General features: G+C 43.3%; 1 protein-coding gene across 10 annotated transcripts in view; it reads left to right on the top strand.

The window, feature by feature from the left end:
* The window catches only part of mef2d (myocyte enhancer factor 2d), a 143,881-nt gene that overhangs the window by 42,144 nt on the left and 83,932 nt on the right, over positions 1 to 17,805 (top strand). For all 10 annotated transcript variants that reach the window (XM_049582764.1, XM_049582770.1, XM_049582773.1 and 7 more), the window contains exon 2: positions 11,833 to 12,231. In XM_049582764.1, coding sequence (XP_049438721.1) covers positions 12,178 to 12,231 — 54 coding nt within the window. In that variant the 5' untranslated portion in view covers positions 11,833 to 12,177. The remainder of the gene's footprint in view (positions 1 to 11,832; positions 12,232 to 17,805) is intronic.

Below are 17,805 nucleotides of genomic sequence, written 5' to 3' on the forward strand. Positions count from 1 at the left end.
TCACCAGCACAGTGCTCGAAGTTGAGCAGCATCGTCCATCTTGACACACAGTCTGTCCCCCAGTCCTAAACTGATGAAGTTTGAAGTGCACTGATTTTTCTTTGTAACATTGAAATGAATGGGACCCATCAGTTGCTCCGAAGGGGCAAAATAAACAATCTGAAGATGTCAACCTGTGACATTTAATACACTAAATTATTAATCAGAAACTAATTGATAGTGCTTACAGGCCTAATGAGCTTATTTTATTACAGCACCGTTTTTAATAATTTAGAAGCGGTTTAGATCAGTTCATGACCTCTTGCCAGGTGACATGCCTCGCTGCCAACAGTAACGAGTAAACAGAAAATCCCTCTCTTAACTGTGAGATCTCTCCCTCTCATTGTTCCACTGGCTCAGCCAATCACCTCACACCTTTCAATGATGGGTGTGCCTCTGAGTGTGTTCACTGCCATTTTGGCAATGATGTAACCTGACAGGTCAAACCGCATAGTCTATGGCGGTGATGCAGTCAGTGACAGGGGCAAGTCTCAGAGTCAACAACAAACCACACTCAAAGTATTGTGTGACCTGCCAACAAGTCCTCTGCGCTCCACATGTCTCTGAGCTGCTGGACAAAAGACATCTGTGCGAGCTCTCACATGTACGTGCACTGCTGCATCATGGGTATTATCAGGGTATTTCTGCTGTGTTCATGCCAGAGGCTGTGAGCACAAACAGTGGATCAGTGACAGTTAGGGCGCCCCGTGTTAAATGCGTGGGTGTGTGTTTTTCTTCGTGTGTGTGTATGTTTGTTTTTGTGTGTGTGTTTGAGAGTGTGTATGTGTATGCGTGCTCGGGTAGACTGCGGTATTGACAGCGGCCCGGCAGCGTGGGTGTGATTCACGAGCCGAGAGGCACAGATCTCATCACTGCCCCTCCCATCCCCCATACCACCCCCAACACCACCTCAGAAGTGCTGCCCTTGCACTGCATCAGCCCTCCCCTCTCTCCCCCACCTCGCCAAAGACTCACCCATGATTGGTTAAGAGGAGGAGGGGGGAAGGGGAGATCATATTCCACTGCCAGGGTTGGCAGCGTAGACGCACAGGCACAGTCACAGTCACAAGCCAGGCTTCAGATATAAGGCCAGCAGCTCCCTCCTCCAGTTCCTTCCCCTCCTCCACTATTTGTCACAATGCCTCCCTTTACTCCACCTGCTGATGCTTCCACCGCTAAATCAGCCATAGGCTTTTGTTGATGTAGTGGAGATGCATGCTGGGTGACTGAAGCCTGAGTGTGGCGGGAGCCGTGTCCAATGGTTGCCCGGGAACATGCAGCAACAGGCTGTAAATATCCCACAGCTGGTGCTGGCAGAACACCCTCACAAGGTTGGGCCGCAAACCGAGCCTCGCTGGGTCAGATGAGGGAATTCAGCGGCCCAGTTAGACGCCAGCTCCCCCCCGCAACCCTCCAACCTCGCCCCCATCGGCAGTGCTGTCTGTGCCCCAATGAGAAGCGAGCCCTTTAGACTACCCTTCTTCCTCCCGCCCGTCTAAACCCTGATTCATGCTTACACTGTACCTCCATGCTGGCAACTGCATATGAACTTTGGCATTAATGCCTTCATGATGACAGTGACCCTATGTGCAGATATGTGCAGCTTAAAGGGGCACTCCAGCGATTTAGACACTTTCATTGAGTCAGGTGGTTGAAACAGACACAATTGTTGAAATCAAACCAGCAGAAGTCGACACATCCTGATTTCATTGGACGTTCAGACTCAAAACTGTCCCATTAAATGTTGTTTCAGGTGATTTTTACAAGGATTTCACAGCTCTGATGAAATGAAATTGAAATGATCACGGTGGCAGCTATTTTATCACAAAGTAAAAAAGTGGAAAAGCAGTGCTCACGTTACAGAATAAACTGTAGACTCCACACAGGCTTTCCATTTAAAATGTTGTCGTCTCAGCCAAAGTGCTGATAACCCGATGACATCACCAGGAAGTATTTTATTTCAGACTTCACCCTGAAATGCAATAGAATCTAGTGATGGCTGAATGTTGTTACTTGTGGTTTGCAGTAGGACTGCACAATAAATGTATATTTTTTATTAAAAAAAAACAACAACAAAAAACATAAACTTTTAACCCCACAATGACGGGGTTCCTGCTGATCTTTAAAAAGTCTTAAAAAAACATCCATTAATCTAAAAATAAGACCTTAATTGGTATTAAAATGTCTTTCAATTGATTAATCTTTCTTCGAGGTCTTTCTTAAAAATCACTAAAAATTCTAAGATATGGGAAGTAGAATTTGTGAGAATAATTGTTTTCTGACTTTGCCACACAAAATCTCTAAATAATTTGTAACATTTTTGGGGGGTATTAAATTTTATTCCCAGTGGCATTATAAAAAAGTCTTAAATAGAATAATGTCTGAATAAACACATTATGAAAGATTGCAATTTTGCACTCAGGGATTTTTCAAGTTAAATACAGTATCAGTAGAAAACTGCACTTTAAAATGGAACTTTTTTTTAATGATGCTTTTTGTGTTGAGTCTTTAATTTGTTCAATAAAAGAATGTCAGGGATAATTTCCTTTCATTTTGTTAATTCAACAAACAATTTGTTGTCTTTGAACAGTATACTGAAAGTAGCAGAACTGAGAATGCTTCATTTGTTCATTTATCACAGGTAATACTGTTATCTTGATTTGAATGTTACTGCATATATTCCCCGTATGATGCAGCCCTGATCTGCAGCACATTGAAGCAGCAAATGTTTATACAGAGGGTGTGCTAGAAAAATATATAGCTGCTACTATAGCAGTTATTTTCATGACTGATTGCAGATTATTTTCTCGATTAAAAAGTGAGCCTAAGATCTGATCCTGACCTACAGTTCAAAACCCAAACTGAGAGTGTCAATCATTAAATATGATAAGATTAGTTTTCTTTAATTGAACTAATTGACTAATAAACTGAATGTTTTATCCCTGTCTGGCACATAAAATTAAGTTTCAGGGTCTTGAACTTATTAATGTTACATGAGTACATGTTGATCTCTTGTTCTTCTCCAGCTCGGCCATCTTTGCTCAAAGTCACGTCATCCTGTTCCCGTTCAGCGCGCCACAACCTCAAACACCTGCTGATTTGATTTCATGTGATTCCCAGTTGTCTGGAGAATCTAACGGCATCATTTGTCATCTCACGTTTTGCCTATCATGTCAGGCTGGCTTGAGTGAATATTGAGTGATGAATGAGAATTGGTCAAATATTGATCCGCTCAGACTTCAAACTGAGAGACAGATCAGTCATTTTGATAGCCCCCCCACAGAGGTCACGACTCCAGCAGCTACATGCAGGCAGCTTGCCCTCTTCTTGAAACCTGAGGCCCTGAAGGCCTCTGCAGATCTCCTGCTAACTGATATCTCCATGTTTTTTTGATACACGAAGATATCGTGACATACAACCTCTGATATTTGTTGGACACTTTGATCCAGCATGCCTGAGAGTGCCATGGATATTTTTAGGAGTGACTGATGTGGCTGCGGTGTCTATTCAATAACAAAATGTTTGCTTCTTTAAGCTGCATTATTGCAATATTAACGCATCCATTTTAATTAACTGTTTAATAAAAGTGATGTGTTGCCTGTACAGGCAGTTCTTTGCCTTCAAGAAGCATCAAACCAAACATAAATAGTGACACAGTGAACAATTTTGGCTTGGAGTTTGGCTGTATTAGATGGTTTGATATGTGTTTAATCACAGTGTCTATTATATCTTACAAATATTCTGCAGATATGTGATTCATAATGGGCGCTGTAGAGTTTGGTTCAGCTCAGATTTTGAACTTTTTAAGTTTCTGATTATACATGAATTAAAATACGTGATCATCTATTGGCAGGAGCTTGAAAAAAAAAAATATTTCCTTACTTTTTGGTAATTTAAGTTGTAGCCAGGAGCCAAATGGCTTCCACAAGTGCCAACTGCCACCCAAACATCAGTAAACAGTGATTCATAGGGCAACTTTTTGGAGGATGTATTTTTCACAGAAATCCTGCTGACTGTTAATTATATTCTTCTGTTCAGGGTTAGCCACAAGTATTGAAAGGACATTATCAATAACACTTCAGAAATAAACTGTTACTTGCAGAAAAATTCCACTGTTTTTTTTCCCACTGTTTCAGAGAGAGTATGATTTAGAAATTGGTAGTCCTTGGGTAGCTGTTTGCCCCAGGGCCCAGATACACAAGAACAACTTTTGGAGAAGAATTAGTGGCTATGGAAGCTAATTGTTGCATCGCTTCACGTTGCTGTGTCTCAGCTAAAAAGTTGCAAGTGAACACACCACAAAGACTTAAGCTGACGGCAAACTGAGAGTTATTTCCTCTCTCAAAGGCGGCGGTTGTCTGTAATTGTCATTAAGAAAAGGGAAACTAGAAGACCATCTTGACGCTAGTTAGCCAGTTAGCACATTAACAACACAATCCAGTGTTGAAAGAACAGAGCATACTTACCGTGCACCAGGGAACAATAACACAAACCATCAGGAAACGTTTCTGCTAAATAGCTCAGTGGATAAAGAAAAATAATCTGACCTTACGTAACAAGTTTGTTTTGATCTCACTTCATCTTGACTTTAGCTCTTTGTTTACTTTCCTCACTTCTGTTTTACGTCTCATGCACTGAGATGAACTGACAATCAGAGTGATTTCATTCACCGACGGCCTCCACTGACGCTGAATCAACATGCTGAATTGGAATCAAAAGTGTTGGTCAGTGGTGTGGGACACAATGCACTGATAGGGCGACAGATGCCCATCGACAGTCCAACACATTGACGGACAACTGTTCACTCGGTGTGTCAGGGCGTTTAGTTTGACTGCCTTTTGTGTCGAGAATTTGGACTAGATCTGTAGCTGTGAAATGATATGACCTTCTTGTTGATCTCAAACATAAATCAGTTAAATCTTTACATCCCTACTAAGTAATTTAATCCACTTGCTTTCATCACAGTTGGCATGAGCACATGCATATTATGTTGATGATGTTTGAGACATCTGCAGCGTTTGCACTGTGCTCCATCCATTAACCCAAACAGGCCATATGAGTCCAGGCTGTAGTAATCACAGTTTGTCCTGGTGTGGACGGTGCAGCGGGGGTCTACAGTGGTCAGCCTCGGCAGATGTTGGTGCCGAGTGGGAAAAGTGGTGATGGATTTCTCAGCAGTCCTCTGGCGTGGTGCCAGCAGCTGAGAACCATCTTCACCCCCCACAACCAGCAGCCCCCCACCGCTGACTGTTATCTCTGTGCTCCAGGCTGCTCTGCTGCCACTTAACACACCAGGGCAGTAAAGGATGGACATGCAGGGAGACACACACACACACCGCAAGTGCACAAACAGATAACACACACTTAGGCCTGGCTGATATATTGATGCTTGAGTATTGTATTAGAGAATTATCGTGTGGGCATACTGATAATGCTCCTCTAAAACCACTGAAAATGATTTTAGCACCATGACTGACTTTTTTTTTTTTTTTTAAGCATTTGTGTGCTGTAGGCAGGTGTAGGGTCGGGTCGGTATGAGAAAAAAAAAACTGTCCGGTTTTTGTTAAAAAAAAAAACCCCAAAAAAACCCACATCAAGTCGGTAATACCGGATTTTCGCCACTTGGGGGGCGACAGTAACACGATTTTTTTTTATTCCTTACAAATAAATTTTGTAGCTTACTCAATCAGTGCAAACAAAGGTAGTCTCCTTCGTCTGGCTCAAAGCCAAAGTGTTACCATAGCATTTTTTGATTTCGTCGAGACTAAATTGTCCGCCATTATCGACTCCCCGTCACTATTAAACAAACTCCTGGCTACAGCAGAGGCGCATGCGTACCTCCTAGCTCAGTCCCCACCCCACCACCCTCTCTCCCCTGCTTGCTGTGCGCTTGGTGAAGAGGCAGACACAGGTGCCCACAGACTTGCGCGTACTACAAGCGGAACGGACTCCGTGTAAAAATGTCTGTGAAAAATCCCCACGATGTGAAAAATACATGCTGAACAGTCTTTTGTGTGACACTGGTGCGTGGAGCGGAGTCCGCGCAGTCGCGCTTTGCGCGCACAGGGCTTGCAGACGTCCACTTTTACTGGATGGACCTCTGCGGCGTCCGCTCCGCGTACGTTCTGCAAACCCGGTCCAAGACGGAGTACCGGACCGAATTGGTATTACCGAGAACCGACCCAACCCTAGGCAGGTGGAAACATTTTCTAACAGGTTTAATATTTGGAGCCGGACTAGACCGGTATACTGAATCTCACCAGGTGTCTAACTTGACTCAGCAACGATATTTACTGGAAATGACATACAATAAGCCAATAGTAAGTAGCCTAGCTTGTTATTACTGATGTTCATTTACTAAATACTTTCAGTGTCCTTGTGATCTCTTTACAGCCAGCTGACACATCATTTAGGTTAGGGTTAGGGTTCGTGCAAATGGTGTGATTGTGGCAATTTTAAAATAAAACATGCAGGTTTGGAAGGCATGCCAAAATTTATCGCCAAAAATGATCAACAAAGTGACACAACTGTAAAATCATTGCCCAAGACCGTCGACAAAAGCAAATAAATAAATAAACCTTGAAAGTATATTTTTAATTCCAGTCTATTTCAGATTTTGTTCTGCTCTAATTATCTCTTGTATCCGACCCACATACTGTACTGTATCAGTCAGGCCTTAGTGCGCACACACACACACAGCCACGTCGTCATCTGATTACATCACAGCTCTCCTTGTAAAAGCCAACAGAATGCCATGCAGACTCAAATCACGTCTCACCCAAACACAGCAGTCTCCCACTGCATTTTGTGGCATGTGAGCGGTTTGTTTTCTGTGTCATGACTCAGTCACCGCCCTGCAGCCTCTGACACAAACAGCTTGTGGCAGAAACATAGGTGGCGAAGTATCAGTAATATCGAGGGCAGTATTAGCCTGGAGGACAGCGAGGCAGGTTGTCAGGAGGAAGGTCACCAGTTCACGAACCTCGCCCGGCTGGGAAAATCTTGGTGACGTGCCCTTTAGCAAGTCACTTAACCCCCGATTGCCCAAGGGAAGCTTGTTATTCTCCAACTGGAGAACACAGCGGTTGTACTGGGAAGCATGTTGTTGCAGAAAAAGAACATCCCTATGTCAACTTTCTCTTCATGAATAAATGTCAAAACCATAATATTGCCCTCGCAGCTTGTGGCTTTCCACCCACATTGGCGGAATAGAAGATTGAAGCTTTGAAATGCTCAACGGCCGTAGCAACAGATGTCAGGGATAATGATGCAATGCAACATTTTCTAACTGTTCTTTTATGGACTAATCTTTGTTGTAGGCTTCCCCGGGGCCATGACCCCATGTGCCCTCTCTAAAGCTTAGCGGACACATTTGTACAGTAATAGTGTCTCTGTTTCTTTTTCATACTGTTTCTAAAGCTCTGTTAAGACACTTTATTTTGTTGCCCAGATTTTGTTTTTGCAGGTTTTATGCTGTTATCCCTTTTAAATAATATCTCTGTTATCTGTACAATTCTAAAACGGCAGTTCAGAAAAGATGCTCTACAGAAATGGACTGAAATGATGTGCAAATACTCTGCAAGTGTGCTGGAGATTTGGTACTTGTACTAGCTTGATAAAGATGTGCGTGAAAGCAGGGAAGAATCATCACAGAGCTTTATGAAGAAAGAGTTGCCCAGTTGATCCACAGGGATGATACAATTTTCATCAAGTCTTGACGGCTGTAATATCCCAGCATCTCTACTTAAAGACTGTGGAAGTGTAGTGGATGTAGCAGCTGTACTTGAAACATTTGTGCAGTTTCCTTAAAAGCTCTGAATTATTTTGCTCTACTGTGTGCTTTTATGTCCATATTCCCAGAGTCCAGCTGTTCTGTAGAAGAAGAGCTTGTCATGGGCCCCTTGTGAAACAAACGTTTTGAGGCGGTCCCCAGGGTTCTAATCTGGGTCTGCTGTAGATTCCCTAATTATCAGCGTTAATCTTTTCATTGTCCAGAGCCTCTGTGTCACTCTGGCCTGCTCAGCGAGGCAGCAGACACACTCCAGGCCCTCTGCTTCCCATGTGAGAGCAGAGATTCGGCCTGACATCAGACATGGGAAGCGAGCTCCAGCAGCATGAAGGGTAAAAGGTCGAGACTTGACCACCCCGGGCAGATAAAGCAGCCTTTTCATGTGTGATCAGCCCACAGCCTAAAGACAAATCCCTCAGCGAGCTGCCTTTGAACTTCACTGCAACTGGAGCGAGTCCCCCGCTCGCTCGATGGCTAACGAAGGCTGTGAGAGAGTTTGAACACACACACACACACACACACACACGTCTTTATTATTTAGCTAAATGATGTTACTAACACCTCTGTACTGTGTGGAAAGGGAAGCAGAGTAAGAGGAAATGCACAATATATTGGGAAAAGCAGCTATAACGACGTGATCCACGTAGAATTCAGTGTGCTTTACTGATCTCTCTCATAAAATCTGCGCCAGTCAAAAGGGAGGAGATGAAGATGGAGAGAAGCAGAGGAGTCAGACATGGGTTTTAGAAAACGACTGTGCTGAGGGGCCTGGAACCAGATATTAGAAAGATGTTGCCAATGGTTTGTACATTCAGTTCTTGCAGCTCACTGTAGATTTTCCATGTAGAAACCAGCTCTCCACTCTCCTCCATCAGTGCATAATTCATAAGCAACTCATCGCCAAAGCAAAGCCAATTGCATCCACTCTGAGCGAGCGTGCAGCGCAGCGCCCACAGCAGCACAAAAGGAATGTCAGTCTCATGACAGACTATTTCACATTCTTTGTTTGATAAGAATGGATGTAACCAGAGGGCGTTCTTCTTCTGCTGCTCTCCCAGGTAGAGGGAATGCAAACAATGCTGGAGAGCTGGTGTGGTGTCTGTACTCACGCCTTTCCAGATGCTTCAGTTCTGTAATGCTGCCACTTTGCTCCCACTGTCGTGTGTGTGTGTGTGTGTGTATGCTGCACTGTGTACACAGTCTGTATGTATATATAGCGCGCTATTTTTAAAGCTGAACCACAAATAGTAGAAACAGGGCCTAAAACAGTCCTCGCCTGTGTTGCCATTCCTGGGCTGCTGCCGCCTTCTCATTCATTCATGAGTTTGCATGAATTTGCAGAAACACTCTGGGCTTTCTCACTCTGCTTTGCCCTTTTACAATCTGAATTTTATAATGTGCCCATCCTCTGTTTCTGATCAGGCATGGTATCACAGACCACCCTTATTTCATGGTTAGTTAGACGCACGGCTGAATTAGCCACGGCTTTTTACACTCTTCATCTCTCTCTTTGTCACATGGAATTAGGTCAATGTGCAGTTTAAGTAATAAGCCATAATGTTATTACTGGACACAAAACCTCATCGACCAGCGTGTCGTTAAATGCTGAGTGTTGTTGATGGGAATTTGCCCACTCATACCTGCTGTACTGACACACCAGGAAAGGAAAGAGTATAAAAATTTGCTTGTCAGTCTCAACAGGTATGTGTTGGATGTTTTGTGTAGCTGACTGTAAAATAATTTCCATTCATGAATTGATAACTGTCACTTTGTCAAAACAGATTATGTTAAATCATTTTAAGGGGTGTAGTGCTACTTGTTTAAGAACTGGAACACACCGGTGACGCATGTGCATAGTTAAGTCATGGCTTAGTTATGTAACCACTGTCCTACGGTGGCACGTTTACAAAGGTTAATAAACTAAAACTATTAGGACTGGATATGATATTACGATATGATATGATGAGTTTTCGATGATATATACTGCGATTTATTACCTTTTTTGTAATTGCCAATTATGTCCCTAAATGGGAAATGATGTCAACATCTATTTTATTTAATGAGATAAGAACGTTTTCAGTCGGTTCATCCCCCATCAGCAGGCACATACTGAATTTGCGCCTGCAGAATTCTGCAGATTTTAGAAATATAGATGCAGCGTGTGAAACTCAGAATGTTGTCACTGTCTCCTCCACCTCCTTGTGCATGTGTGTCACAATCGTGTGTTGTATTCAGTTAGCATTAAAGTCAAAGTTAGTGGTGTAGTGAGAAGAAATGTCAAAAATAAAATGTAGCCTACTGGTAATAGATTGGCAAATTAAGTTTTGTTCTCTCTGCTCCATATTGAACCTCCTGTTGTAATGGCCACGTGTCCCAAATTATTTGATTGACTTTTCCAACAATTGTTAATTTTTTTTCTTGAAGTATTCATGATTGAATAAAATATCAGATTCAAAGTTTCGACTAAAATCTACTAAGTAGTTCTCTTAGCCTGCTTGAGGTAATTTTAGGTTTTAATGTATTATGTGAGGTTATTTTTGTTCAAAATTAATTGTTATTTTGAAAGGAATATTGTCTGTCACATTATGAGCAAAAATTAAAAAAATACTCAGCAGAATTCTGCAGATTTTCATTTTGGATCACCGCTAAAAACAATTAAAAAATCTGCAGATTCTGTTTGGTCCTGCCCAACAACCTTTTTTATTGCAGCAAAATATACCAAGTGCAGGAGTCTTTAAGGAATTCTATTCTTTAGTTGCACTTGAGATCATTTTGAGATTGATATTCTTTAAATATTTCTTGGTCTTCTCTCGTTTGTGCCTGTCTGTAGCTGCTAAATCAGCAGCTGTAGTATAGTTAGGTATGTTAGCCTCACCCTCTGCACTTTCCCTGGTGGTTTCTGAAGTGGACGGTGTGTCAGAGCCTCTCGTTGAAAAAGTCACTAAACGATCTGTTGTGTCTCACAAGGCTGTCCGTACACTTGGAATAATAATACAGCTAACTGGCCAGTATGTTTAAATAGCTAAGTAGTTCACGTCGCCATTATGGATAGGTGACACACAGTCATTTAGTGTTAGCTAGCTCACATGATCGCACAAGGATTCATGGGTAATAGTTAGTCATTCACCAGTATAGTGCACTGTAAATTTAATGGGTTTTATGAATAGGCAAATTTATCTTTGCTAATAATACGTTGGATTCATGTTAATGTGTATATAATATATACACATTAAATATATAAATATATAATTTAACTCCCTCTGCCTGTCAAAGACTGTCGCCGGCAGCTACCGCCAACTTTCAAGGTCAGCACAGCTTAAATGTCAGTATAAATACTTTGACCGTTCCATTTGTCTGTGTTGGCTCTCAACATGACACAAGTGATGACTGGATCCTGAAGCACTTAGAAAATCTGTATATGAATTTCAACCAGTTTATGAGAACTGTAAATATCCTACTTTACTCACTTGGATAAAAAAGGTGGCTGTGCGTCATCACCGTGCGCTGCCGCAGCACTACACAGTTTCTGTTAAACACAGAAACCAAAACCTGTTTCCTGCTGAGAAGTGAGCACAGACCAGGATGGTGTTTGAAAACAGGATGTGTGGAGTCCACAGACTGGGTGGCTCCTCTCTGCCTCTCTCTGCCTTCGATTGGGGAATCACATTCGGCGTGTCAGGCGGCCCTGGCCGGGGCAGCCGGTTGCCGCGGGCGACCAGCAGATCAGTGATGTGGCGGTGATGCCTCTAATGAAGCTGACACAGCACAGCCTCCCTCCTCGTGGGCCCCTGAAGGCCTCCTGCTCTGCATGTAGCACCCCCCCCTTCCTGTTTCAGCCCAATGTGCTTCTGATTTGATGGCGCCTCAAATGCATTGCTGCATCATTTATTCTCTCGTTGTATATAAAGGGTCAAGGCAAATACGGTGTTTAAAGTGGGTCACAGTATACAAACAAAGCCTGGCTCTCTGTCTCTCAGTCTGATGAATGCCTCTGTGTTTTTCAGGAGCTGCCCAGCTGAGGTGAAGGGGAGGGCAGAGGATCCCAGTTCAGCCTGAGTGTGGATGACCTGCCCCCAGAAACAGGACCATGATCTGAAAAGGACGCCTCACACCGAACCCCATTTTTTCCTCTCCTCCTCCTCCCTATTTTTTTTCTTTCTTTTTTTTTTTTTTTTGTTTGGATAAATCTACGAGGTGACAGCCTCTCTGCCTCGCTGCTTCTATCAGAGTCAGCGTGCACGGAGAGGACAAACTGAAAGACATTTAAGGAGGAAGAAATACAGCGACAGCCATCCGTGACCTCTGACCTCGCCACTCCCCCTTGCCCCTCCCACCGCCACACCGGAAACATGGGGAGGAAAAAGATTCAGATTCAGAGGATCACTGACGAACGCAACAGACAGGTTAGCACCAATTAAGGGAGCCAAAAATATCTGAATGTGTAATTACTGTCTGATTTAACTCACCTCAGTGATCAGCAACCTGATTAGAGCGAGACAGGTGACAAATTGAAGCTTTGACTGTCAAGACAGCGGGAGATTCAGCTTCACACAATACACATCGGTTTGGTGCCGCTCAGCAGCACGGTTAGTCAGTTACTGAGATAAAACTCCAGGTTTTATCACAATGGCGTCCATTGTCGAGCTTTAACCTCCTAAGATCCCAGCTTTTGATTGGTATACATCTTTCATTTCTCCTAGCTATTTGAGATGAGGACCTGATAAGTATGAAAAACTCGTGCATAAATAAATTTGCAATTAGGGCTGTACCTGAATTATGTTAGTCAAATTAGATTTGGCTGTTCAATACAAATATTCCCCGACTCATTTTTTCCCCCCCCATTTAGAGTTTTAAAGCTATGGTGAGTAACTTCTGTCGCCTCCCAGCGGATAATGCGTTATTACAACAAATAAGCCCGCACTTCCATGTACACAGAGTAACACTCGCCACACACCGTGTACACAGAGTAACACTCGCTTCACACCGTGTACACAACGCTACACAACGTGGCGAACACCAGGCTGCTAACATTACATTACGTTCATAGCACCATTTCCAAGAAAATAATAAAATACTAGGTCCAGTACATGTAACAGCAACATATACTACTCATAATATAATTATAAACCAAGTCACTTACTTATCCAACAGCAGCAAGGCAACATCCGTGTCTGCCCTCAGCCCAATTTCTTCCTTCAGGGCTCTCCACCGAGGAAAAGCGACGCCAATACAAATCCTTGTTTGCCTTCTCCGCCGGTCACTTTCCTTCTTTGCTAACCTTCAGCCAAACGTCCAGGCCTTTTCTTTGTGGTAGGATCCACTTCTGAACCGTGTCTCGGCCGCTTCTTTGGGTTCTCCGCCATGTTGCTTTCTCTTTCTACCTGCGCTCTACCTCTTGCTATGAAACTCTCTGCTCTTCCTCCCCCTCCCTTCTTGTTGTAAGGTAAAACTCAGCATTTCCTGTGCGCCAGCGCGGGAATGTCGCCGGTTGACACGCAAAGTAAAAATGATATACATTGAAAGATACTGCAAGATGTTAGAGGAGCTGATCGGCTTAATCAGCATTGTGTCATCTCCTCTAGTAGTGGCTTGGGTGAAACGGACATTTACGGACCTGTAGAAGTTACGCACTGTAGCTTTAAACTGTTTTAATGGGGCTCAGCGGGACGTTCAGTGTTACAGCAGCATTCACGTAATATGGCAAACAAGCTAAATGCGCTAACAGCAGATCGGAAGTGTGCAACAACATTTTGAGTTCAAACAAAAGTCAGAGACTGTGTCATATTAACTGTCTGTGAGATGTAAATTCACCACTTCTAAGCAGAAGCGAGAGAGATAGACAATGTTATCTCATAGCCTTACAGTGCAGAGTCTCTCCTCCTCTGTGCCCCTGCAGCCTGTACCAAAGAGTATTGTGAAAGTCAAGAGCGCTCACTCCACAGCAAAATCTGGAGACCAAAACATTCCCGGAGATACACTGCACAGTGCGCTGATGAGCAAATAAAACCAAACAAATAAAACGACTGCTCGACTAATCTCTGATTTTCAAGGGGAAGCTCTAAAAGGGTGCAACATTTATTCAGTGCTTTGTAACTATTTGAGTTAGTGGTCACTGTTCAAGTCTAAGAAGGTTCAAAACTGCCTGAACACGGCTGTGCAAAAGCAAAATTGTGTGACCACTAGACACCACAAAAAAAGTGTCCACAAAGTAGGACAACAGGTCTAACTTAAGTAGAATGAAGAATAAGGTGCAGCAATCCCAAAATGTGATGTCCTCGTATGAGGAATCAGGGTCGTGGGAGGTTAAATCACATACTTATCCAATAAATCTGATGCTTAACTGGTTTGAACTTCCTGTGTTACAAATACTCCTGTCATACATCCTGCCCAAATCTCAGAAAGGATCATTTCCACTCCTCCGCAACTGAATTCCATTGTGGTGACAGAAAAATGTAACTCATGCGCTCACAGATTCCCACGAGGGATCCTTTCTGTTTTTACATGTCCCATGTAGCATGAAAAACCTATGGTTGTTCTCTCAGCAGTTCCACAACACAACAGTATAATAGCGTCGTGTTTTATGAGGCTCATATGACTCCGCTAAGCAATCATGTTTTTTGTTTTTTTGTCAGACCTCCCCCTCCCTCCATACAGTGAAAAAGAGCACGAACGTATGATATTCCCCCTAAAAAACAGCCCCGGTCCCTCTGGTTACATCAGTGGTATTGTCAGAGAGGATGAAAGGGTAAATGATCCATCTAAAATGAGTCAACTGGTAAATGGGCTTCGCTCCATTGAGCAGATTGAGTAATGGATTTGACGTGCCCACCTTCAAAAGCAGCGAGAGAAGAAAAACAAGACAGAGCGAGGCAGAGGGAGAGAAACAAGGTGCCTGGCTGAATGAGACCTGAGCAGTGTGAGAGCGAGCTGGCCGTAGGGTTTGGAAAATCATCCTCAGTTTTCTTCTCATCAATCTTAGCAGGTTGCATTTCCATAAAGGAGAGCAAACGGCGCCTGCAGGGGGTCAGTGGAGTATGATGGCTTGTTATTCATGAGTACACAATTGGACATAAAGAAGGAGGAGGAGGGGATTGTTTCTGGTTGGGCAGGCTCTGGTTAATGGAGCCAGCGCTTGTATCAGGTGTGGAACAGTTTGTCAATAAGGTGATGCCCTCTGTGGTAATACATGGCCACAGTGTCAGAATCAAAGATTACTCATTGACCTCGATCAGGCGATAAACCAGCAGCGAATGGTTCCTTAATCACAGCAGCGAAGTGAGCGGGCTGATGTTATTCTGACGCCTGTATTGAACCAAAACTGCACTCAGCATTTACATTCTACATCTTGCTCTCTGCTTATCGGATACTTTTTATCCAGAGCAGTTTACACAGTGAAATATGATTCAAGTCTGCAGTGTTTGAAGTGGAACACAGTATTAAGCCGCCGAAGAAATAAGTGCTTTCTACACGCTTGCTCTGTGTTGCTTCAGCTAATGAACAGTGCAGCTACTGAAAGGAAATCAAATGAATTTTGGAGTACATGCAGCCCGTCACCCTCCTACGTGTTGATTCAGAGATGCTGCCATAAGCTCCACAAAATAAACAGCGTTCAGAGTGTGGGCCCCGGCTGGAAACCTGACAGCAGCTCAAATACCACATTTCTTACAGAGACAAAGGAACACGAAGAAGGAGAACAGTGAACAGGACTGGAAACATTTCGATTGATCTGATGGATTTTTTTTTGCATTTTCGGGGTAGTGTTTTCAGCATCAGAGATAACAGACAAAGGGTTAACTTTTCCTTGACGCTGTGAGGAGAACAACAGTTTTCCTTCCAGAAATCAAAGGTATAATCTATTTAATGCCAAGTCAAAGCTGTACAACATCCAGCACAATATAGACGGACATCACATGTAGTTGCAGAGTGTCAGGAGGCATTTCAGGCAGTGAAAAATCTCATTGTCTTTTTTTTCCAAACTTTGTTGTTATTGATTTTACACATAATTACAAAAATTACAGTTACTGTTAGAATTTATGACCCGACCTGTCCAGCAAGACGGGAGAAAGATGTGATTTGCTGTCAGTGGTGAGAGAGAGAGCGTCTAGAGGCCAAAATGGTGTCCAATTTGGGAACTGCCCATTGGTCCGACAGCCCATTGTTTGGACCATATTAAACCCACTGTTCCAAAGTCCATTCCGAAATCATCACCCTGTGGTTAAGGTCTGGTTAGGTTTAGGCACGAAAACCACTTGGTTATGTCAAACCAATGGGCTGTCGGACCAATGACATGGACCTGTCCAATTTGAACTCAGATTTTAAAAGAGGAAGCCACATCACATTTGTCATATAAATCGAGGTAGAAGATAGAAGAGGTGAATGCAATAAGGCTGTCAGTGTTACCAGATGAGTAGAGTGGGCCTCAGTAACGAATCATGATGGAGAAGCCTCAGTCAGAGTCCCGCACAGGTCAAAGCTTCACTTGCCTGCACCCGTTATTAAACACACACAGGCTACAGTCACTCACATTAAGTTGAGTTCTCCATTCTTGAAATCCAAATCCAGTGGAGGAGACGTCTCTTTCACTGGCTGCACTTGATGGCGGGATGTTGAAAACATTCAATCACTGCCAGGTTAGGCAACATTTTAGCATGCTCCTTGCACCACCATAAAACCTCAAAAAGATCCTCCTTGGGTGTCTTGAATTCCATGTAGGCTGCTGCCTCCTCCTCGGTCTGCAAAGTGTCATGGCTGGAGTCCTCCATGTCGGTGACGAATGGGACGACGGGGTCAAAGGTTCAACTTGTGTCGTTAACTTAAAAGATAAAAGGAATTGCAGCTTGATAACAATGATTTAGTTGTCAAAATATCTGAAAAGTAAAAAATATATATTTCAGTCAGGACCACTTAAGTCAAAGAAAAGTTAATTTCCATTTGCAGTGTCATATTTGAGGGTATGGCTCTGTTCTGGGGCCTCTCTGCTTTCCTTGTTTGTGCATGGAAGGGCAGAGAGCACACCTCTCTGCCCTTCCATGCGCAAACAAGGAAAGCCTAAGGCAGGGAGCGCAGCAGCAACGACCCCCAGCAACACATTAGAGCAGCTCCAATAACAAACAGAAATGACATTGATAAGTCAGACACAGCATGAAAAGGAGGAACTGGGGTGGAGGCAGGTTGCAGAGCAGCTTGCAGAGGAAGCAGCAACAGTAGGCAGGTCAGAGCAGTTTAAATAGGGCGTCCTGAAAGAGATTTGCCAATTGGTTGCATAGGGAGGAATCATGTGATCTATCAGCTGACTCCTTTCCATCAATCAGCTGCTCCATCAGTTGATTGTGCTGTTTGAGATCAGCTGATGTAGCCGGGATGTGAGCTGAGCTTGACACCGTGTCCTAACTGAACTAACGCTATGCTCAACTTTTGTTCCCACCCGCTACTCCCTATTTTTTTTTAATCATTTTTATCCTCATATCTCAGCCAATAATTTAAGATTCTTATATTTGTCGCCCAATAATTAAACAGAATATTTGGTAGTGCCATCCCAACCAATGGCCCGGGCCTCTGTGAGATCTGACGTCGTAACCTAAGATACTTTAAATCCAAACAAATTCTAACATGAGGCCATCTAGAGGGGAAGAAAGATCAGTACACACTGGAATAAGTCTCGACCATTTTCTGTATGAATAAAGTTTGGTGACTTTTGGACAGACTTGGTGAACATGGAACTCTCCTGGTTGAATCGTCAGTACAAAAGATGGTTCTTTCAGAAAAAGAAGTCAAAGGTTCAAGGCTGTGTACATAAAACTTGACTTCCAGGAAACATTTCACAACTTAGAATTATGTTTTGCCTTCGCTAACATCAAACTGAAGTTAAAAGGCCCAGACGCAGCGACCTGACACTAGTGCCAACATAAGCCAACTGCTGCGTCGCCTCACGTCAACCGCGTCTCAGCCAAAAAGTTTCACTCGAACACGCTGCAAAG

Source organism: Epinephelus fuscoguttatus, linkage group LG8, assembly GCF_011397635.1.
Source record: "Epinephelus fuscoguttatus linkage group LG8, E.fuscoguttatus.final_Chr_v1".
Classification (NCBI taxonomy): Eukaryota; Metazoa; Chordata; class Actinopteri; order Perciformes; family Serranidae; genus Epinephelus; species Epinephelus fuscoguttatus.